The 24,665-nt window shown below is 42.8% G+C and overlaps 1 protein-coding gene across 2 annotated transcripts; it reads left to right on the plus strand.

The window, feature by feature from the left end:
- The first annotated feature begins 19,878 nt into the window (after positions 1 to 19,878).
- Positions 19,879 to 24,463, plus strand: urp2 (urotensin II-related peptide). Of its 2 annotated transcripts, none has more exons than XM_004086028.3 (5): positions 19,879 to 20,301; positions 22,278 to 22,589; positions 22,681 to 22,721; positions 23,639 to 23,786; positions 24,003 to 24,463. In XM_004086028.3, exons 1-5 carry the CDS (start codon positions 20,205 to 20,207, stop codon positions 24,032 to 24,034), a joined length of 630 nt encoding a protein of 209 aa, XP_004086076.1. In that variant the 5' UTR covers positions 19,879 to 20,204; the 3' UTR covers positions 24,035 to 24,463. The 2 variants fall into 2 exon arrangements, with proteins under 2 accessions (XP_004086076.1, XP_078795795.1); XM_078939669.1 differs by lacking the exon at positions 19,879 to 20,301 and adding an exon at positions 22,002 to 22,165.
- Positions 24,464 to 24,665: the final 202 nt, after the last annotated feature.

Raw genomic sequence — 24,665 nt, forward strand, 5'->3', positions numbered from 1 at the left:
ACACACGCACACAAACACACACACAGCTCAAAGGGTCAGAATAACTTTCATTTTCTTAACTTGAAATAATATTATTCAAATTTAAGACATTCACAAAAGTGGGGTAATGTTAACACACACACATGTGAGCACACAAAGCAGGTTTGACACTAGTGGTGAGCTGCAGCCATAGAAATGGCTGTAAGCAGCGGCTCAATACTAATTCACTCACGGTAACCCGTTTAGCACTGACCGGCCTGCGTGCGAGTGTGGGAGTCGCGCAGGAAGGAGCGCGCTCGCATGTTTTCCTCCCGAGTGTAAGTGAACGTGTGCGCGTGGCTGTAACCCTTTTAGCGTTGCATACATATTTCTTTGCTGTAACTTGAGGCTCAGCTGTAGACGAGATCAATAGAAATGTTTCTCTGTTAATGAAGATGTGTGTGTGTCTGGGACGGAGGGTGTGTATGTGTGTCTGGTGTATAATGCAGGGCCTCTTACGATGACCACTAAGTCTGACCACAGTGGTCAGACGGTGGACGGTTTCCACAACCCACAAAAACCAACATAAACACCCCACAGACACACACACAGCTTAAGGCCGTGCCCCACAGCTGCTTATTGCATGGATGTAAATCTGTCATACATGAAAATACGTGGAAAAATTGAGAAAAGTCGTGGTCTTTACGTGAAATTTTCACAGTTGTATCACGAATGAACCGGGTTAAAACCACGGAAGAAGTAGAAATAAACCACACAAAGAAACCAACATAGAACGGGAATCGTGTGTCATTATTGCACTGTTTATATGCAATTCAAAAGGGATTTGTGCCTCAGTTATGTAATTTGAACCATCAGCTGTGTCTGCACCTCAGCGCTCCCCCAGGTCATGGGTCGGCGGAGGACAAACTTCAGCAACTGATGGACTTTAGCTCCACGACTTTGTTGCGGCCCAGTCAAAGTCGTCAACACTGTGATTGGATAGGACGTCATTTCTGAAGACGGGCAGGAAAAATGTTGCTTTCTGACCACAAATAGAAAACACCTCTGACACATTAGGGTGATTCTGGATGTTAAACGCAAACAGAACGGCTGCTGTGAGCTGGGATGTAGACGTGTGTCCGGTATGTTGGACAGTTGGACTGTTTTACACTGTGTCAGGTTGGGAGGGCTTGGGGCATGAAGGACCCAGAATGCAGAGACGGGAGGCACACGGTTCCAGGGCAAGGGGTTTAATCACAAACAAAAAGCGCTGCAGAGCAGGATAACAAAACAAAACTCACTGTGGGCAAACCATGAACAAGGCAGAAGGGAGCCAGGGACAAAGGGACGAAGAGACATCAAAGACGTTAATGGCCCAGCACAAGAGGATGGAAGAGACGAGACTTAAATACAGACAGGGCAGACAAGACACAGGTGAACATGATCAGGACAGATTGGGACAGAGGAAGTAAAACTCAAAAACATGACAAAACAGAAAACCTTTCAAAATAAAACAGGAAACACTCTCATCCATGACAGAACAAGACAGAAAGCAAAAACCAATACAAAGGAACCCAAACCATGACACATTGACGGGTCGACTAACTTTCTTGCGTAACAAGCCACCTAGGGGTTACTTGGTGAACGGACCTGGATCCAGATGTGTTTTGATTTCAGAAATGAAAGTGTTGCTTCTTGGTTCAAATCCATATCTGTACCTACATTGTCACACACAGGACCTCCTGGAGAGCCTATAGTCTATAGAACTGTCTCCTGATAGTTGTACAAACCAAACAGCTTCAACAGTGCTGGGATACCTGCTATGACATAAATCAAACGAAACAGAACTATTTTCAACCAAAAACAGAGCAATGTAATAACGACCACCGATAATGACATCAGCAGCCAGCTCTCCATGCTTTTTTTCAAACTTAGATGGGATATATGCGTAGCTCAAATTTGTGTGTGTCGGTGTAATTTCCTCCGCATCTTGATCATTTCACTTATGGATGGTCTGCACAGCTCATTAGCATCCCGAACTCATACATCACTCTCATAAAGTGCTGCATCTGCATAAATCCTCACAGTCAATATTTTATCCCCCCACCCCCCACCCCGCCCCCCCCCCCCCCCTGTTTACACAACCGTATGGTTTCTGTGAGGAAGAGATATCTGCAAGCTGAGCATGTGACCTAAGCGGAGTGGCAAAAGGGGCAGTTAATAATTAAGGTGTGATTAGATTTGGATCAGAGACCTTGGAACCTTGTTTGTTGCTTCCGGCAGGAGCCTCCAGGTCAAAAGTCAACATCTTCCTTGGTTTTGGTTGCCACAGATGATTCATTCTACACGTTTAAGCAGTGTTTTCAGCCTCCAGCTTTTGAAGCTACGTACACACCGACCATTTGTCGCACAACATAAACACATTTTTAGCATACGGTGTTCATAACGGACTGTCACTAGCCAATACTGGCTCCTCTGTACCTACAGTTGGAAGAGTCTTGGTGCGAAACATCAAAGTGGGGCAAATTTAGCGAATCTTGCTCCAGTATTTCGCAGCTCTATTCTGATATATGAAAGACTTGATGTGTGATGTGTCTGGTTATTAATTTCTCCTCCTCAGTGTTTTCAAATAGTGGGTACTTTTGTATTTTGAAAAGAACGGCACTGTCATGGTGCCTCTGTCAGACTCCTCCCCCTCCAGCACTGCTCCTCCTGATTGCCACCAGCTGTCGTCACTCAGCTCATCTTCCACTGCTGCTCAAAAGGAGACCCAGCTCCACAATTCAATGCCAGTTCGTTGCCCCTTATTGTGACTACGTCTGGTCTAAGTTATGCTCTGGTTTATCCTACCTTGTTCTCGTTCTCGCTCTAATCCTATTCTCCTGTCTCAGGAAAAGGACCATTTGACGAGTGACGTCAGGGTGGACCTTCTGCCTAACCACCTCAAGAAACCCGAAAACCTCACGGCTCACGCTAACCGCGCTAATCCCTCCAGCCACGCCACAAGCCACGATCCAGTCCGGACTTCGACAAGCCTAAGTCATCTACATCCTTGGAGAAATGATAAATCCGTTCTCACCAGCCACTTACCTGTCTTCCTTCTGGATTTCAGCATCTAGGTTCATCTTGCCTTGAGAAACATGACAGGCACCCATAGATCACTACCAAATCCGAGTCCCTGATGGGTCAAACTTTCACCTGATTTAACTTTCAAGGTGCTGCCATTGAACAGACCAAAGCACCTGTATTGACGAATGAACGCCCATTGACGCACATTTTACCTAGTTTTCAATAGAAGTGGTCGCTTGAACAGGCAGTCGTGGTGCAGTGGTAGGGCGGTCGACCTCTAATTGGAAGATTGCAGGTTGAATTCCTGCCTTGCCAGACCATGTGTCGAAGTGTCCCTGGGCAAAACACTGAACCCCACCTTGCCTCTGGTAGAAGGCTGGCCCCAGTGTTTGGCAGTGGAGCCACCATCAGTGTGCGAAAGGGTGAATGGGTTTGCAACTGTGAACCGCTTTGGGCCTTCAGGGAAGGTAGAAAAAGCGCCGTACAAGAATATTTACCATTTGAACATGCGTTTACGATCGTAGCATTACAGTTGTAGCGCCTATGTGCCTGTTCCACTAAACATTCTGCGCTGCAAGCAAATGGGGGATATTAGCCATCGATGCCATCTGTCTGTTTGAACGGATGATTTACCTGAAAGGCGTAAAATGATGTCAAAGTGTCATCAAAACTGTATCAAAGGTGTCGTGCAAATCCACAAAATATCAAATCGCCAAAGCAACGTGGTGTCATCGCGTCACAGCATTATCATCATCAAAGTGTTAGCGGCCGACAAAAGGGGAACATCCCTGGCTCACCTTCTTCGACCAATATTCATTCCACCCAAGGAAACAGGTGAGCTTCGTTCATTTAATCAGCGCTATCTACCCAAGGGACTCGCCCACCGCACCAGTGGAAACAGGAAGTCCCTGTTCAATGTCAAGTGAACAGACAGTTTTGGCACCTATACAGTCACAACGGAGGTTCTGGCATCAGCTTCCTCAGAAAACCTGTTGGTATCACGTGTCACAGATTCCTGATAAACTTAAGATACAGCAGAAATGGGTGGCACAGTGGTTAGCGCTCTTGCCTCACAGCAAGAAGGCCCCCGGTTCAAGTCCCAACTGGGGGACCTGAAAAAGAACACCAATGGGGGACTTTTCTGATGGGAGTTTGCATGTTGAGGTGTTTGCTCTGTGGGTTTTCTCCCACCATCCAAAAAAATGCTTCATAGGTTCTTCGAGGTTAACCTAAATTGTCACTTGGGGTGAATGTGATATTTCTAAGGCAGGGATGTCCAGTTTAGTTTAGCCATTACCTATTTCATTCCATGACTTAATATTCTTTATGATTTCATGTTCATGGCATGAAGCCCATTCAGACGACTATCATTGTTAATATTGTTAATATTGTGTCACAGATTCCTGATAAACTTAAGATACAGCAGAAATGGGTGGCACAGTGGTTAGCGCTCTTGCCTCACAGCAAGAAGGCCCCCGGTTCAAGTCCCAACTGGGGGACCTGAAAAAGAACACCAATGGGGGACTTTTCTGATGGGAGTTTGCATGTTGAGGTGTTTGCTCTGTGGGTTTTCTCCCACCATCCAAAAAAATGCTTCATAGGTTCTTCGAGGTTAACCTAAATTGTCACTTGGGGTGAATGTGATATTTCTAAGGCAGGGATGTCCAGTTTAGTTTAGCCATTACCTATTTCATTCCATGACTTAATATTCTTTATGATTTCATGTTCATGGCATGAAGCCCATTCAGACGACTATCATTGTTAATATTGGGCTGTATAAATATTATTGAATTGTATTAAAGCGTCCGTGGTCGCTGGCGCCATGTAAAAATGTGATTGCCGCCTCCCAATTACAAATGCCGCTGCTCGTTCACCTGCTGATTTGGCTGAAAAAACGTGCATTTTGTCACCCCGCCCCCATGGTGGCGTTTTGGGATATGTGAGCCAGGCTTCTACAAGGGTTCCAGCTGCTCTGGTTCCTGCCGATGCTGTGAAATGAGGCCGTTGATCTGTGTCCAGCAGAACTTCAGCAGGTTTCCTGCGGTTTCAGATCACACTTGATGGGGTTGAGCTTCTCCACATGTTTGCGGATTCATTTGCGATGAAGAGCTCAGGCTGCGGGCTGGGCCTGGGGGGACGAAGAAGTCGGCCCGCTGATGAGCTCTGAGACAGATGGCTGCGGGCTGACCTGTGGAGGACACATCCACACTGCATCATCTCTCTGGGGGTGCGCATACCTCACAGTAATGTTATTAATAATCATATTTATTATCATTACAGTCTCACACACACACACACACACACACAGACAAGCTGCATCAATACAGCCACATGCAGCAGACACAGTAAGTGATACAGATGACGACATTTGTCACTCTGCAGAACAGCAGCCATGACCTTGGACAAAATGTCATTAAGTGGCTGGGAGTCTGTTTGCGTTTCACCCTTTTAGCTTATTCTTCTTTGTCTATGTTGTGCACGCTAAGCGTATTGCTGTGTTTGCATGCAATCCAACCAAATCACTTCATATTTTGTTTTTCTGGAGCCTGCTTCTTTCATTGTCATATCTGGAGAAATGCGTAATGTAGGATTTTCTAAGTAAACAACTCATTAGAGGGTTGAGAGATTTGCTTAAGAATCTCAAATTCAGCACAAACAGACTAGGTTTGTTTGATTTACTCTTGAATACATTATAATATAGTTATTAAATTACCCAAAATGTTGTCTTTTTCAAGACCGGGGTAAGATTTGTGTGTTTATTTGTCAGGTAACTTTATTTTAAAGTTGACTTTGTCATGATTTCTAGGGCGAGGCGAACCCAGATGCTGGAACCCAGAATGAGGACAGGTAAGTGGCAGGTAAGAATGAATTTATTATTATTTATTTTCCAGAGGTGTTTGTGGCTTTGGCGAAACAAGGTCCGGAACAGGCAATGGCTTGTGGCTTGTGGCGTGGCTGGAGGGTTTAGCGCGGCTAGCGTCGGCCGAGAGGTCTACAGGTTCTTCCGAGATGATGGGTAGAAGGTCCATACTGACGTCACTCGTGGGTAGGTTTCCTGAGGCAGGAGAATAAGGTTAGAGCCAGAACCTGAGCAAGACGAGAATAGCAAGAGCACGACACGACCAGCCATAGTCACCATAAGGGGCAACGAACTGGCGTTGAATGGTGGAGCTGGGTCTCCTTTTGAGTGACGACAGCTGGTGGTAGTTAGGAGAGGAGCAGCTGCAGGAAGGGGAGGAGTTTGACAGAGGCACCATGACAGACTTCGGTATTAGTGCAACATTAAAAGCTTTTTGGACACCGTCCTCACTAGTTTTTCTTTTTTAAACTGCAAATATAAGCCGATGCCCCCCCCAGTAAAGGTGGACATTCACCCACAAAGACCACTGAGCTGGTTTATGATATATATTAATATACTGTTTGAAACACAAAGTAAAGGACCAAAGGAAGAGCTATCATGAAATGATAAAAGTGGAGAAAAAAATGGAATTTTAGGCCGGAGCGTGAACCTGAAAAGCAAAACAATCATCCACAGCCTGTCTTGATTTGTGTTGATGTTCCTCAGTGTACTTAAGCCTCTGGGTTTCAGTTCCTCCTTCTCAGGTCACATGATCATCTGTGGTGCTACTTTTTGGTTCTCTTTGACTTCCTGACACCTCTGGTTTCAAAAAAGCAAATAATCGTCTTTTTCTGTAAGTAGTGCTTTTTTTTAATCACCAAAAACAGATAAAATGCTAAAAATGTTTTATGTAATATAAATAAACACATTGAGTAATGTCATGAGAACATGAAATTATGTTGATAAATATAATACAGATGATACAATATTTGAAAAACTTCCCTGTTGTTAAAGCACATTTATTAAAAAAAAAGACAAAAATAGACTTTATTCAGATTATTTAATTGATACATAATTTAAAATGCTTAAAAAATATCTGCTTGTAAATCTTTGACCTGAACCTGCAGTAAAAAAATCTAAATTATTCGTTCATAGAAAATAATCCACAGACAACAATTCAATATGATCCAAATTAATCTGAGATTAGGACAAGTGTCAATAAATACGGAAATATCACATCTACAGATTAGAAACTGACTGCCTGACAGCGTTTAAAAATCATACATCTGTCATTTACATCAGAATCTCTTGTTTTAGACATGCCCATTTCAAAATAAAGGTTTAGAAAACAAAAAATGGACACAACAAAATCATTAAGTGAAGATTCTTCCAAGAGGTTCACTTTCTAGCAAGCACTGGCCAAAAGAAGCAAACAAAATGGAGAAAATTGATCTTTTGTCATCCATCCATCCATTTTTTAAGCCATCTTTGTATCAAAGTATCAAAAACGGACCAAATTAGTACCACATCCAAACCAGCCAATGAAAAGAAGACTGGAACGGTGGCTGTAACGTCCTGACGGAGGTCGTGAGGGTCAGAAAATGATTTTTCAATTTAAAGGAATTGATGTGGGTTTTTTAAGGACGGAAAAGAACTGATGTCCCTGAATGAGCCATTATTGGGGGGAAATACAGGTTTGTTGTCGTCACAGAAATGGTTCAAACACCGTTCCGTGGTATCTCATGAACCTGGACACGTCATCAGGGACGAAACGTTTGAGGTCTTTCAGGCATCGTACACTCTCACCCAGGCGACCCCGCTGGGGTTGATCAGGTCTCAGCATGTTGTAGGCCCTCCATCCCACCTCAATGGGCTCGCACCTTGGCTCGCCAACCATTGTCCCTGCGCTCCTCTACTAAATCAGCACACTTTGCCCTGTTCCTGTCATTCGCCTTGTCGATCCCGTCCTCCCAGGGTGGTGGTCAGTTCCAGAAGAAGGGTCTGCTTGGAGCCTCCTGAAGGCGTCATATCAGGCCTCAGGTTTGTGGTGGCAATGGTTTCTGGAAATTTCCGTTGCAAGGTCAACTTTTAATGAAGATGATGGTGTTCATCACTGGGCGGAGACTTCCATTGAGAATTAAACTATCATTCTGTTTGTCAGAATAACCATTCTGACACCTTCTAACATGTTCTTGATAATCCTCTTCCTTATTCAGGATATTTGTTATCCCAACTTAATCAAGTTACAAACCGACCAATCAGATGCCTCTGGAAAAGCACATGGTGCCCGCTGGCTCCCATCTTGAACGTTTGATTGACAGATTCTCCCGAGCCCACTTTCAGTGGAAGGGGTGTGGACTTCCAACAAGCTCACTACTGATTGGGGACAGCAGTTGCCATAGAAACGTTGACTCAGACTAACTTTGACCAATCACTGTCAACTGGCGACAACTGTATCGCGGAAAAATGGCGACTGACTTGGCTTAATTTTACCGTATTGTCCATGAGTGACATTCCAGTCACTCAGTCCAGGTCTCTGTACAGTCAATGGTTAAAATGGTCCTTGACTTTTCTTTACTTTTAGGTTGATTGGTTTATTTTTATTTTTGTGAGGATTATTTGAAGTAAATTGTGTAATTTGTGTCATTTTTGGTAGAATTTGGCTTTTTGTGGATTCTTAGCCCCATAAATGAGTGAACTGGTGGCGGGGGGTAAACTTGGTCGTTAGACAACTGTTGCATCAGTTTAATGCATTGCAATAGAAATAAAGAAGTAAAGCATCTCACACCAACCATTAAAAGTGTGTAGTCCCTAAACAAGCACTGGACATTAGAAAAGTCATAAATAACACGCCTTAACCACAATATCTTGCTCTTCTTCTCCTATTCCTCCCCTCCCACTGTCTTTCTCCTCTTCCTTATTTCTTCATCCGTCTCACCCTGGCAAGGCCATTAACTCATAAATCCAATACAGGCCACCTCAACACTATCTGTCTTCTGCCGATGGAGAACAGGATGGGATGGAGGGAGCGGAGTGGAGGATCAATGGCTCTCCTGACTGTCAGCTCGCTCACTCGTTTTCACATCAATCTACCCATCGCCTCCCTCCCCTCATCCTCGCTGCCTCCGTCTCTCTGGTTTTTTTTTCATTGTTTTCTTCAAAAGCCAATGGATTGTTTGAGAAACCAAATGCTGACGCAGCAGCTCTGCTCGAAAATGTGATCTGCGAGGCTCAAGCGCTTTCCAATGAAGACACCAAAGCAAGCAACTCGCAACTATTCTGCTTCTTGATGTGTTTATTGATGAGAGGGGATTTGGAAAAGTCCAAAGGACACCGTCTAGCAGAATTACCAAAGACTTTTTAATTTTAGTCCAACTTTTTTCCAAATGGTGTAGCTACCTTGTCTAGAACCCAACGAACTCCTTTTATTTTCCTCTGATATCTAAGCATCAAATGAAAAACATGTCTTTCGTCCGTCCATCCTATATATCTACTTATTCCTAATGGGAATCTTGGGGTTGATGGACCCATTCAGTGGAAGGACAGAACAAATCTCTATAACTGTGTGTATCATATTTGATACACACATTTCTGAGACCCCCTGTCTTATTAGTATGATACAAACTTTCCTTAAAAACCAACTAAATGGAACTTGGCTGATGTTTTCCACCCTGTAGTTCATCGTCATACCACTAGGGGAAGTAGAAAGGCTTTATGAGTTATAAAGGTAATATCGGTTGATGTTAATTCTTCATAATACAGCAAAACATTGTTAAAAATCTGTGGATCAAATTTGAGGAGATGGATGGATGGATGGATGGATGGACGGACGGATGGATGGATGGATGGATGGATGGATGGATGGATGGATGGATGGATCTGCCACTGGAAGCCCTTTTTTTTGGTTTCGGTCAGAGGGGATTCTTTCTCCACCTCCTCAAAAATTCTGTTTTTTTTCCTTCACCCCCTCTCATGTCCTCAGACACAGGTCTAGTTCTGCAGCAGAACCTGAGCTCTTCTGAATGGATCTCCTGCAAAATTACAAACATCTGAATATCAGTTTTCTTCTCCAACCTTGTCGGACATTTTTTATGTTTCCTTCGGCTTAAACGTCTTCTTCTCCGTCACGTTTGGCTCCGCCCTACATTTATATCTTATATACAGTACAGACCAAACGTTTGAACACACCTTCTCATTCAAATGAATGTGTACAGACTTTTGGTCTGTACTGTATATCTCAGATAAGCTGAGTTCCTTTGTTCTTTACTATTCTGTTTCCAAGCTTTCCCTGTGAGTCCCACCAGGTTCAGGTTGACAATCATCCACAGCTGTCTTGATTTATGTTGATGTTCCTCAGTGTACTTAAGCCTCTGGGTTTCAGTTCCTCCTTCTCAGGTCACATGATCATCTGATGTGCTACTTTGTGCTTCTCTGTGACTTTTGTCATGTCTAAGTTTGTTTATTAAATGGGTCTCCTGCATATTTGGCTCCTACACCACCACTTCCTGACGCCTCTGGTTTCAAAAAAGCAAATAATCGTCTTTATCTTTAATTACTGTTTTTTTTAATCACCACTAAAGAGATACAAATATTTTCAATACAAGAAGTTATCTGAACAAAACAAATCATTAGACAAAAGCACTGAAAGCTCAAAATGTTTAATGTAACATATATAAATAAATTGAGTAATGTCATGAGAACATGAAATTATGTTGTTAAATATAATACAGATAAAATATTTGACAAACTTCCCTGTGGTTAAAGCACATTTATGAAAAAAAAAAAAAAAAGACTATTAGGATTATTTAACTGATACAAAATTTGAAATACATAAAAAATATCTGCTTGTAAATATTCTGCTTGTACATATTTCATAGTAAATATCCCACAGAGAACAATTCAATCTGATCCAAATTAATTTGAGATTAATGCGCCAATAAATAAGGAAATATCACATCTACAGATTAGAAACAGTAACTGACAGTTTTTAAAAGTCACATGTCAGTAGTATCAGAATCGCTTATTTTAGACATGTCCATTTCAAAATAAAAGTTTAGAAAAACCCATCTTTACCAACTCTAATCCAGACCTTGGTCTCTGCTTCAAAAATTCTGGACTGAATGGAAGATTAAAAGAACATTTGAGAGAGAAAAAACCTACTGAATGTAGATTTACAACACAGCTCACCATTTAATAACTCCTAGAAATTGGAAAAGACCAACATTAAGGGGGTATTTCAGTTTGTCAAGATGGGTAAATTCAAATCCGCATGCCCTTTGGGATCCCTCAGGGATCAATAACGGGTCCTAAATTGTTCAATCTCTATGCTGATTAACTTTCACTTCTTACAGATCATATTGTTTGCAGACGACATGATCCTTTTTTATTCAATTAACAAATGTATGGCAATGTATATTAAATAAATTGAAAAACGTGAATCCACCTGAATCTTATTTTCTAAATATGTATTAGATATAATTGAAATTACACTAGGGACACAAACACGTGTATTTGTACACACTACTGACAGGAACTGATCACCATGTTTGAACCTGATTCATTAAAGTTTGAATTTTTTTTGTCATATTAACGTGAAACCCTGTTGTGATGCGACCGGTCGTATATGATATATTGTATAGAGGTATCTTTGCTTTAATATATAAGGTTTTTTATGGTTTGAACTAAAGGAATGTGATGCTCTTTGATTTAAAAAAATGTAGATTAATAATATTTTACCTAATGAATCTTTTTGATCTAAAATCAGACTCTTGAACATGATCGGCATCAAATTCAGGAGCAGAATGTGGTTGATTGACCCGGACGTGTGTATCTATTCCTTTCGCATTGTGTTTATTGAGTTTTGCATCAATAAAGTTGTCTTTTACAGGGTAGCCACCCACATTTTTCTTTGTTTTTTTAATTGATGGTGTATCTCTGTCTGATTGGCCTCCATGTATCGCATGGGGGGGTTAAGAAAATCAACCGTTTGCACATTGACGGCGTGTGTCCACGAGCCGCCGTCAATGGAAATGCATTTATCTAACAAATGGAGGAGCATCAGTCGCATTAACCCGCCGCCGGAAACACAGACACAGCCTCTGTCCTTTTAATCAGCACAGGTGTCTACAGCTACACTCAGACACACAATCGCACGCACAACCTCTCACACAAACACACACTCGGTTGGGTCGTGCCCTTCTCGTGTTTCATCTGACACGTGGTAATAGATTCCGCTGTAGCTCCACGCCTTGACTAAGTGGCCTCACCTTTCACTGAAAACAAATCACTGCCTCCTCTGCTGGCGCACACACACGAAAACACACACATCCCTTTCTTTCTCGCACAGTTCCTCTATGGCCCGTTCTTCCACTCCTCATCTTCTGACCTTCCTCACCCATCCCTCTCCGCTAAGCCTCCCCTCCCCTGGGTGCTCTCCACTTCCCTTTTGCCACTCAGCCTCTGATTGTTGTGTTTCCATCTTAACCTTTTTCATTCTTCTCGTCTTTTCTGCCAGACTCTGTTTCACTTCTGCAGTCACTCGTGACTTTGATCTCTGAGGTTTCATTCACACTAGGACGGTACCGGGGACGCAGTGGGATGGCGTGAAGGATGCTACGAACTGTCATAACTTCATTTATATTGGCCTGCTACGTTCACACTGCATTCCAATGACCGCTTTCAGGCTCTACGTATAAAACAAGCGGCCATTGAACACTCAACGCTCCCCCCTGGGGGACACATCTATGCTTGGGACCTGCTTGACACATAATTTTGAGTGTCTAGCAGGTCCTGTTTTTAGTCTTTGGTATGGCTCAGATGTGGAATTGAACCCACAACGATCCACTCTCAGGGCGAACACTCTACCACAAGGTCACTGAGCTGTACGTATGAGGCTGTATGCTTCAGCTTCACACTGTGGTTTATTTTTTTGTACTCGTTTAGGGTCTTTGGCCCTCCGATAGTCTGTATGCGTTCACACTAGAGCAAACCGTGCCAGAGTTCACTTGCAAATGAACCAAGTCCCTCCTTCTCCCGTGAACACTGGTGTTTGGTCCACACCAATGTTCTGGCGAGCTTTTACATCTGCCAAACAAAGTCAGAATCAGAATATTTTATTATCATCATGCAGTGCACAACGAAATTGTTTTCAGCAGCTCTTTTTCAATAAATATTTGCACTATAGGAGGACAATATTAGAAATTTAAAATAGCTAACACGGGTGGATCATAAGTGTGGCTCTGTGAATTCCGCTGTTGGTCCCTACGGGTATTGTAGGCTTTTGGGTTGCCCATGGGGTCCGTGAAAGGTTGTAGAGAGGAGTGGCTTAAGGGACGGAATAAAAAGGGGTTGTACCATTGTCGTGCGTGTGGTCAGGGTATCGACAAGTATTTGTCAGGCTAATGGAAGTTACTCCCAGTTTCAGAAAATGATGTAAAACCACCAATAAACATTGTTAGAATGTCCAATAGTTTTCATTACACAAATATAAAGTATAGGATGCACTTTGGTCAGCCACACATGGAGACCCCTGCTCTGAAATAGTGATAATGAAACAAATTGACTCAGACTCACACGGCTCGTCTTTAATGTCGACGGTTTTGAGTTAAAATTAGGCTTCACATAAGAAACCGTCCTAATCCATCAGTCGTCGGTACCCAGCTACCATAGACTGGAGGCGGGATGCTCCCTGGACAGGTCGCCAGTCCATTGCAACTCAGTTTTCAACCAGACCATTGGTCTGTAGATGTGCTTTTATGCCATCCTGTATACCAAACAGCTCTGACCTATTTTCAGGGGCTCACCTGACTCACAGGGCCATGAGTTGTGGCTCACCATGGCTTCAATGCAGTTTTGCTGCTGTAGATTGAGCGTGGCCGAGCCTTTGGACATTGTAGATTCCTTTTGTTTTGTTATGTGATGCCGTAGCTCACAGTAGTTGTAGTTTTGTTGTTAAAATGAGCGGATATGTAGCACAGGTGAGCCACTGGCTGTCTCTCCTGTTTAGACCAACTGAATAAAAAGGGGAGTGTCATATTTCGTGAGGCAGCTTGGGCCTTGATCGTGACTCTCCTGACGGGTTGATACAAAAACAGGAGAAATGGTCAAGCCTTTACGGGGCCCGCCGGACAACATTTATAAAAGGGTGATTTAGACGAGACACAGGCGTATCGTACAGCCTCTTCCCTTTTTTTTTATTCTGTGTACTGCCATCAACCCGTTAGTGCTGCAGGACTAATCCTCATCTAATCCCAAATCTTAATCCCGTCTATGTGTTTACAGCATTCTCCATTCCTGTAGCAGCGAACTAACAGATCAGCTTTAGGAATTTTCTTTCTATAATTCAGGGTTTCAATCTTAATTTAAGGGTTCGATTTTTTGCGGATTCTCTTGTTTTTTTCTTTGAGGTCTTACACAAACAGCATCTGCAGGATCTTCACGTTACAGTCCAACAATTCTTTTTTCCTCAAAACCTGATCTGGAAGGGACGTGTGGGACAAACAGCAGCAGTTCCTGGAGCACAACTTTGTAAAGCTGTTTAAGTCTGATAGAAGTGTAACAGCGCCACCGCCTGGTGAGCATGAGGGACTCATGTTGGGGGAGTGCGGTGGAGGAGTACAAATACCTTGGATTGACTATCTACAACAGACTGAGCTGGAGGAGCCACTGTACTGCTGTGTACGGAAAGGTCTGCAGCAGACCCTACTTCCTAAGGAAGCTGAGGTCCTGTAACCCTTGTGCTATCCTAGGCGCTTTAACATTGGGAGTTGGGTCATCTAGACCCACGAGACAGTGCTCTGAACCTTTTTTCTTCAATGATTTGTGATCTTCACTGGTGTCCATGGATTACATGAAATCTTTCCACCTTTATCCACCTTTGTCATGGTAGGGAGAACAAGTCAATGGAAGGGTGGGGTCATCTAAGATGGCACAATGGTTAATGTGTGCAGCAAGATGCTGGAGATCTTCCAGTCTGTGGTAGCCAGCACCTTGTTCTCCTCTGTGGTCTGCTGTGGAAGCAGCATTGCAGTCAGGGACTGAAGAAGCTGATCAGGAAGGCGGCTTCTGTCATTGGCTGCAAACAGGAATAATTTGAAGCAGTGATGGAGAGGAGGTCACTGAACAAGATCTTGTCCATCATGGACAACCCAGAGCATCCTCTCCACCCTGTTCTGGACAAACAGCGGAGCTTCTTTTCCACGAGGCTCAGACAGCTCCGCTCCAAAACTGCCATATACCAGAAATCCTTCCTGCCAAACATAATTCAACTCTACAATAACTCATAGTGTAGCAGATGACTTTTTGACATTTTTGCTTAAACTGTACTGTTTGTAAATAGTTTTTAAATTCTACCACCTTCTTTGTTTACATTTTGTTTTTACATTATTCTACTTTCTTTCTATAATTGCATTGCTGCCACGGTAACGCACAAATTTCCCACGTGTGGTCAGTGAAGTATTTCTGATTCTGTTACCCACCGTGTTGGCGCTCTTTCACAGCTTTCAGGCTGACTCCACCCGGACCTGGAACTTTGTTGCAGCTCAGATCCTGATGAATCTCCTGAGACGGACAGGGCAATGGGGGGCCGGGGGCTTTTTTTTTATTATTGTTTTACCGTGAAGAGCGGTGCTCCAGGATGAGGCTGAGGCCTTGTGACAGGCGAGACAGGATTTTTGTCATCGACCCCTCACACTCCCTTCATGTTGGAGTTCACGGCTTTCTGTCTTGGATCCTGAAAACCGACGCTCCTGCTGTTGGTTTCTTTTAGATCTCCTTCTTGAAAAAAGTGATCATTTTTCGATCTATTTTCAAAGTGTCCCCCGTGGTCATTTGTTTATATTGATGCCGTTTTTAGTTCTGATAAGGACAAAGTTTCTACAGAGTGGCAGTTCATTGAGCTCTGGTGTGGGGCAATTCCACCCACCTTGTCCGTCATCCATAACTGAGCGTTGTATGTTGAGACCTTCTCCCGCTAGCTTACAGGCCCAAACACCACCAAGCTAACATTAATAATATCAGCGCTATTCAGCCGGACAGTTTGGAGGGGAGACATTAGAATGGGGCGGAGCAAGGAGCTTGTGGCCCCGCCCAGTGTCACAAATATGACCTTTTCAAATACGACCCTGTAATTTTAGGGTTAATTTTCTTGATATTGTCAGAAAAATGGCTCAGGAACAGATGTTTAGGAACATCATTAAAGACCTGTTAGACAGGGTTTACTGTAGAATTTACACCCGTTTAGGAGCATAATTGGTTCTTTAAATCCTGAATCTTATTTGTAGTTGGACAACTGCTGACCTGATAAATGTCATCAGAATGCATCCCGAGGAACATAAAACATTGAAAAATGTTTCATAATCTAAGTTTAAAACACTTATTTTAACATTCTAGCAGCAAATCAGTATTTTTAGACATCCTGAATGATATATTCTACACATTTTAGGTTAGAAAGACCATCAAATTAATCTGTGCACCAATAAAATTCACATTCAGCATTTCTGGACGCCATCTGTCTGTTTTTTTCCGCGGCAGGGCGGCGTTTACAGTCAGCTGGGTCGTCTTGGTCCCTGCTTGTGGTCTGAGGTCTCCTGTGCTGGGAAATGAAGTCAGATCCTGGTAGTGACCACGCGCTCCTGTGGGATGCTGTGAGGAGCCAGCTGATGTTTTTGGCATCAGAAGAGGAAGACTGCCCTCTAACGGTGAGTGAGGGAATTCATTCCATCCAAAGCTTTGGGAAAACATCTTCCCCCTTTTTTTTTTTTAGCTGAACTTTCTTCAGTCCCTGCTGATCTGCTGGATTAGTTTTGATTTTACTGTTGGAAAAATGTATATAAGTTATTTCATACTTGCTTTTATGCATTACCTAGCTATATAGATAAAATAATCATGCATGCAGAAGTGTCTGTGTCCAAGTTTGTTTCACAGGAAGGTGAAGCTGAAACTCTTGGGAGGAGACTACCTTTCTTATCCTCCCAGTTTCAGCGTGAGAACCCTGTGTTATCTCTGCCAATTATCTGTCAGAAGATACTTTGCAGGACCAAGAGATGATGTGCGAGGACTGTGAGAAGACAGACATTTTTAGAGCTCAGCACATATGTAAGTTACGGTTCTCCCAAATCTTAATAAAAAGAGGAGGCAACAGAGTGGAGAGAGATTGTTGTTGTTCATTCAGCTCGTAAAAGGTAACTTTGGTTTGTTGTCTTTCTTTTCTTATGTTGTTATTCTGATGTTGCAGGTTGTTTTAACCCAACAATTACTGTCATTTTTTTTATCTATCATACCTTATTTATATGGATTTACTCAGCATTAATAACCCTTCTGTAAACTTTTTTTTCCCTGTCTTTTCTTCTTACTTTAATTTAATTTGTTTACAGCATGGATCTCGTTTTAGTCTCCATTTGAAACATTTCTTGTGATTTTATTGTGTGCATTTGTCCATCAATGGGATTCAGCCTGTAATGTCCAAATGTCATTTTGGTGTCCAGTTTAATTACAAGTATAAAATACCAAAAAATAAATTAATCCAAAAGTCAAAACTAACATGTTTGCATTAAAGCAAAGAAAAATTATTTTTTTTAAGAAAACAATAAAAATGTACAATGAAAGTCAAATGTAGACTTTTTGTGTGTCCAGTTTGCTTATCTGGGCTTTTATTCTGAAAATATTTTCCCCTTGTGGCTTTCCTTCCTCCTAATTCTTTTAATTCTATAACCCCCCGTCCACACTGACTTTTCTGTTTGGTTCACTCCATCCTGTTGGTTCTGTAGACCCTCTGGTGTCTGGATTTTGGACTGAAACCAGGTTGGGAGCGGTTTTCCTGGATCCGGTTCCCTGCACCTGCGTACGATCAGTTCTGCAGTTTCTCCACAGATACATTGGAGATCCTCTGGACGATCCGCCTCTGTGTTGCAAAAGCTACACCCGCTGTTGGGTTCTTCAAAGAAACAAGCTTCTCAGTGGTTCTAACTCTTATCATCTCAAACTTTTTAATGGCTTTTTTGATTTTCTTTTGAAGTTGTCCGTACATTGGAGTTCGGCCCAAGAAATTTCCTGATTTTTCTTTGTAAAATAAATCAAAACTGTAATCTTTGTTTCGTTTTAGGGTGAATTCCTTTGTTAATAAATTCATTCTAGTAAATTTTCTTCATTTGAACTGAAAAAATTCCTGGTCTTTTCTGTTGAACTTCATCGATCCTTTCAAATTGGAAATGGATGCAGGAACATACCATTCCTGGAGTCCACTGCATGTTTCCAGAGTCTATCATTGGTGTAACTGAGTAGGGGTTTTTTTGTACGTCAGATCTTTCTTTTGGTGGTTAACTATTGAGATTAACATTTGGATAGTCAACCGTTTACATAATTATGGTAATTCAAGAAGTTTGAGATGGAGAAAAACCACCCTGCGCCGACCGATATGCAGCTGAGCAGGGCTGCATATCGGTCGGCGCAGGGTGGTTAATTTCGACTTGAACCACGCATTTGTTTGTCTTGTTCTGTTTTGTGCGTCAAATGTGTAATTGGAATGTGATATGTGCGCCCTGGCCGCGATATAAAAGTTCTAAATCAGTGGTACAAGTGTGAAAAGTCTGTTAGACATATGTGGAACGGTTGTGGAAAGCCACAAATTTGTATGTACCTCTTCCAAAAATCGCCCACAATTGCATAAGATTTACATATTGATTGAGGATAAACTACGTGAAATACGCATGGACTGCGTACAACTAAACCGACCTAACTGAATTCACTTAAAGACCTATCGTCCAAAACAGACGTCTGCACACATCGCCAAACACCAGAAACACTTATCACGGGTGTATCACAGAAGATCAAAATTTGATACCAAAATCTGCAGACTGTGTGTAGCGACTGCGTGACACAACCTTAACTGTGTGGAATTGAAAGAACAAAAAGACTGTAGGAGACGTTGACCTTTTATTTGACCCAAACGGTGATACGATTAGGACTGAATCCAATTATTGTTCTTTTATATCTCAGTTTCTCAGGTTTTATTGCCATTGTTGCTGTGAACTAAAAGACATTGATATTCCGATTGATCCTTTGTTTTGCATTGAATCTTCTAGAAGACTCTGCATTGGGATACAGGTTTGAGCCCAACATCAGTTGTTATTGAAATGTCAACTTTGTGTGGGTTCAACAGTTAAGTTGTTCCAAAACAAAGAAAGAAGGAGTTTCTGAGGGCCAGCGTGGACGGTCCCACTTGTTGCGTTCTTTGTCCTGCAAGGACTTTTGACACAAAATCCAAACTTTTGCTTTATATCTCTTTATATCTTATATCTCAACCTGAAGCCCTTAAAAAGGCTGTACTTAGGACAGATCTCCGCCTCAGAGAAAATGCTTTTACTTTCCTCCACTTCCTGTCTCTCCTGTTGCAGTCTCTGTAGACCGACGAATAAATGGATGCTTTAAAGCTAAATTCTTCTCGCCCAGCAACTGTCTCACACACACACACACACACATCTCTTTCTGAACCCTCCATTCATCTGGACTTCATCCCTCCATCAATGGCAGGTTGAGGAGAAGAGCGAAATATGCTTTCGTCACAACTTCCTGTTTAAGGATTAGTTGAGCCAAAGAACTGTTTGGACGTCTTGGATTCAGATTTTCCGCCTCCTTGTTTGTGTGTGTGTGTGTGTTTACGTACACAGCTCGGTGAGTACCGTCTGTGTGTTTTCCCCCGCGATTGTGTCTGGTGTGTGGCCGGTGCGGCTCCGGGCCCTCATGCGTCAGAGCGCCATTCTCTCCCAGAGGCCCCTCGGCAAACATATTAAGAAGCACCTTATCACCGCTTACACAGACCGGGACACACACAATAAATGCAGGCCTAAACACACAGTGGAAAAAGATGGCCGGACACACAAAGCTCACCAACAAACTCCCCAAATGTCACCAGTCCGCTCGGTGCGAAGGGGCGGCGCCGGAGCGTGCGTCAGGTCAGCCTTTGGTTGTCCAGTCGGGGGCAGAACTTTAAAAAGGCAGCGTTCCCCCCGTGAGACACAGGAACGCTCTTGACAAGCCTTCTTCCAGGGGCGCATTTTCAGAAAATGAGCCAAGAGATGGGTTTTTTTGGTTGACAGACTAGACTGACGGGGATTTTCAAGCCTAGAGGATGTGGAGATAGAAGAAACAAACCTTAGTGTCTAAGACGAGTCAGGAGTTTGGAAGGTGGCGCTTCCTTGAGGACCTCTAAGGACCGACGTCAAACCATCAAATAGTGGAAGTGGACTTGTAGGGTTTGGATGGATCAACTCAGCAGTACCAAAACCCCTTGTGGAGAAGTTTAAAGTTTTGTAAGAGATTTGTATCAAACATCGTAGGCAGTATGACGAAAAGACCAGCATCCCTGTTGGGAATCAATCTAGTTTTATTGGCTCTGGTCATTCTTGGGACTAAAGTGGACTCGGCACCCACGGATTTAGGTAAATGATGATGATGATGATGATGATGATGATGATGCACCTTCATGACCGTCTACCTGTCCGTAGATTCAGTGCAGTACAACTGTTGGGTTGAAAGCTACAACCAGTCTACCGTCAAACGAAAGTACAACTTGTCATAAAAGGCGAAACCCACCGAGCACGAACAAGAACGCGCTGACTGTGGGTTCTTAGCATATGATGTACACATTGTATTGTCGCTACTCTATACTAGCCCATGTACTCACAGTTGGACGTGGTTTGGTTTAAAATTGTGTGAATTTTTCTCCAGGTTTTTTTTTTCGCTCTTGGCCATTCCGTGTTTTGAAATGGGACGTGACCTATATGTCAAATCCAACTCCCTGATTGGTCAACTGGTTTAACTCTTACAGAAACGGTAGTTTGTTTGATTGCATCCAGAGTTCAGCCCAAAAAGGTGCTGTCAGAGGACAGATCCGGTCAGTCATTGTCATCTCATACAGAAAAATGGGTTTTCTTTGCACTTCAAGACTTTTCTACCATGGAAAAACAGCTGTTTACATCACCTATTAGGGTCGAAGTGTGTCTGTCAGGTAGCAGACAAAACCCATCAGAAACTCTGCAGCCTGCAAGACAGAACTCTGGGGAGATTTTGAAAGTTTTTTTTTGCATTAGGAATGAAAAGAAGCAGCTCACAATGAGGAAAAAGTGTTTTTTTGTGTGTGTTCATTTGCTTGATATAAAATCATGAACTATAAAATAATCAGTTCTAGGGACGGAAAACGGCATTTTCGTAATGGCTAAATGTCAGTTAAAGTCTAATTTATTTTAAATTTAGAAAAGAATGTGTTTAGTGTGCACTGTGACCCTATTTTAATCTACTTTTAAAGTGTCCTAAGTGATCTTGTATGATTTTGTGTCGTTTTCTAGGACATAGTTTATGCAGAGCAGCAGGAGTTTATTAGAAATTCATCTCTGAGTTGTGGTGGTTCTGAGCAATCCCGCCCCCACTTCCCGTCCCCATTGCTGAGAGCTCAGAGCACGCAGCTCAGTGGATTTTCTACATCACTTTCTTTTCAACTGCTCCTTAAGTAGAGCAATTAATAAGCAATAACACACCTCATTACTGAAGCATACATTGTAGAATATATTTTAGTTGCTTGTTTTTTTAAAAAATAATACTGCACCATTCTAAATAAGGCAAAAAGCACTACTTCAGGTTTTTCAATGTATTTTCTGCGTTTTTTCTTTTTTTTTTTAATAATGGTGTGTTTGTGTATTTTAGAAAGATGGCGGATGCAAAAAGCAATAGATTAGGATACTTCCTGCAAGATTATGCTACTTTTGTTTTGTAAAACCCCAAAAGATGTTTTGGTCATGGTGTGCCTACCCCTACTTTTTAGCTCACAATGGTTCAGTCCATTACTTCCTGAGCAAGCTGCCATTTATTTACAAAAAAAAAAGGTTAATAAAAAAGGCCTGTAATTAATGATTTGATGTTACTCCCCTTCAAGACATTCATTCAATTGGAAATTTAATGTGCACGTTCACAACTCAACTGACGGGTTTGATTTGATTAAATGTTTGTTTATTTTGACATTTTGATTCAAGATCAATGTTATCGGGTTTTTTTCCCCTGTTCAGGAATTCGTTTTTTGTTTAGACTGGCATTTACGGTTTTTCTTGGTAATTTCGCCGTGTTTAATTTTTTTGCGTCTGCTGGACACACGCAACAGGTGCTAGCTAGGTAGCTAGCTAAGGGGTGCTAGCTAGCTAGCACTACTGCCTGAACCACTTAAGGAGGCAGGAAGTTGAGCTAACTCGTGTAGTACAGGAAGGCAGAGACCTCAAATGACCTTAGTGACATCATTCCACATCCTTCCTGGAAGTAAATCCACACCAACATCTACACAAAATTCTAATAATTCCCATAATGCCCGCTGCAGGTCCTACAGGGGTTCTAGAAAAGGTTTTGAAGACCTTTCTGTTGTTTTTGGTAGATTTTGGGTCTCCATCAGCCCTTTCTGCTCCAGTCGTCCCCCTCCGGTCTTCAGCGTGGAGCCTGAGCGCTCGCCCCAAAGACCGGCTCCTGAACGCCAGAAAAGCTGGACTCGGATCAGCAGAGACGCCTCATAAGACGGCGGGGAGGACTGTCCAGGATGCGTTCAGGGCCGCCGGGAGACGCCGAGTCCTCAGAGACGCTGGAAATCCAGATAAACTGTCCAAGATGCTGCAGATGATCTCGGCTCTGAAGGAAGCGCAGAGAACTTTAAACAGCACCCTGAGCTCCCACATCACCTTCATGCCCAACGGTACAGCAGCTCGCCATTTTAGCGCCGATGTGCCGGTTATGGTAGTTATTCTAAAAGCACCATAAAGAATCTGGTTTGTTCTTCATTTCAGCAAACAGCAGAAGCCCAGGAAGAAAAATGAAAGACAAAGTGGTACGTATTTTATTATATATTTCAGAATATTCAAAGGTCAGCGTGACCCAAAACCATAAAAAATGATTGGGTTAAAAATCTCTTATGGGGCTCAAAAAATATTTCAGAATCCGCTTTTAAAACAAAACACACCAGTCGGGCCACAGGGCCCATGGCTTGGCGGCCATTTTGTGAAAGTGTGAAATTTGCCGATTTTATACAATTTCCCAGAAAATGGGAAAAGAAAACTTTTATTTGAGCCAAAAAGAAATTTTGTCAAGTCTATAACCACAACCGACCTTTGACCTCAGGAAAAGGTCACCAGGTTGAATTTTTCAAAGAGAAAAAGATCAGAAAAGACCACGGAGATCAAAACCAACAGATATGCCGCCATTTTGAAAAAAAGTGTTTGTTTTTTTAGGAATTTGTCACGAGCAGCTTTGAGCAGGCTGTCAGAGGCAGAAGGGGAGGGTGAAGGACCTGAAGCATGTGCCCAGGCAGTGGGGGGGGGGGGGGGTAAAAAGGGGGGTGGCAAGGATGAGGTGGGGTAGCGCCTGCAGGCCACAGAACGCCATCGACACTGATGCAACTCCATGAAAGAAAAGCATAATTTATTCAACCATTTAAAAAAATTGCATCAGTCATTAAAAGCAAGGATATGCAATCAACAGGAGTATTCAAATATTAATAAATTATCCTAAAAAAACATCACATGACCACAGAACAGAGAATGAGCTTTATTCTTTTTATTTTTTATTTTTAAACTTTATTATTCCACACAATAGAACAAATATGTATGACAGCAACAATAGTCATAACAACAACAATGTCAGGGGATGAGCTTTACAAAGACGGCTCTACCTGCAGTTTAAAAAAGATTTTGACGTTGTTGCTTTGATGGTTTCATCCTCATTTTCTTGTCCTTCTGATGTTTGCAGCTCCCCGCAGCAGAGGGCGGGGTCAAGCCGACCACGGCGACCCTATCGGCAGCTTCCAGCACCCCGTCCAGAGCCAGTGCAGACATCTCCAGTATGAGCGGCAGGAACTTCAGGAAGTCTCCACAAGCCAAGAAGACCAACAAAAGAGGTGAGGAGAGTCCAGAAGCAGGACTGGGTGCTGTCCAAGGTCAATAAAAGCATCATTATGTGAGAGCCCACATTTGGAGCCATTCAGCTTATTGGAGCCAAAGTAAACATTTGCCTGTCGTGCAAACTAAAGATCGGCCAAACTCGACTGCTAAATCAGCTCGTAACAGTCGCTCTCGTGGCTGCTCCACTCTAAAACCTTTTCTCTTTTCCACAGTGTGTTTTTGGAAGTACTGCTCCCAGAACTGAGTTCTCCCGCCGCCATCCCGACGTCTCCTTCCACCCAGAGCTCCACCCACTCATCTTTGTGGGGTTTTGACTTTTTGCTCATTGATGCTCACAGCAAACACAACTGACTGACTGGCACCGTCCCGTCTTATATCTTTGACCTCCCAGTGCTTGGAAAGTGTTGCCATGACGACATATGTCCAAGCCCGCCGGGCGGCAGCTTTGATTTAAATCCTGACATCATTAACGACACTCACCGATCAAAGGCAACGATGTGCGCTTGAGGCGCATGAAGAGACGCCCCAAATTAACCCTCCATCAGAAGACAAACACAGTGTACTGTGTGTGTTTAATTGTGTGTGTGTTTGTGTGTGTGTGTGTGTGTGTGTGTGCAAGCTTTAAATAAAGATCACCTCTAACATTGCAAATACCTGCAGTGGCTATGAAAGACCCAGATGTCGTTTTTCTTCAGCTCACCGGCTTTTTACCGGGACAAAGAGTTCAAAATCCTAAACTGAACTGTTGAAGCAAATCAAAAACTGTTCATAAATAAACTTTAGTCCTTCATTTAGTCCTATAGACGAAGGCTGACTGAGTAAAGTTCATGGACGTGCCAACAATTCGTTTTTACCGGGCACTAGGCGCGTAAACA

The sequence above is a fragment of the Oryzias latipes genome, chromosome 2 (genome assembly GCF_053564925.1).
Source record: "Oryzias latipes strain Hd-rR chromosome 2, Olatipes_Hd-rR_3.1".
Classification (NCBI taxonomy): Eukaryota; Metazoa; Chordata; class Actinopteri; order Beloniformes; family Adrianichthyidae; genus Oryzias; species Oryzias latipes.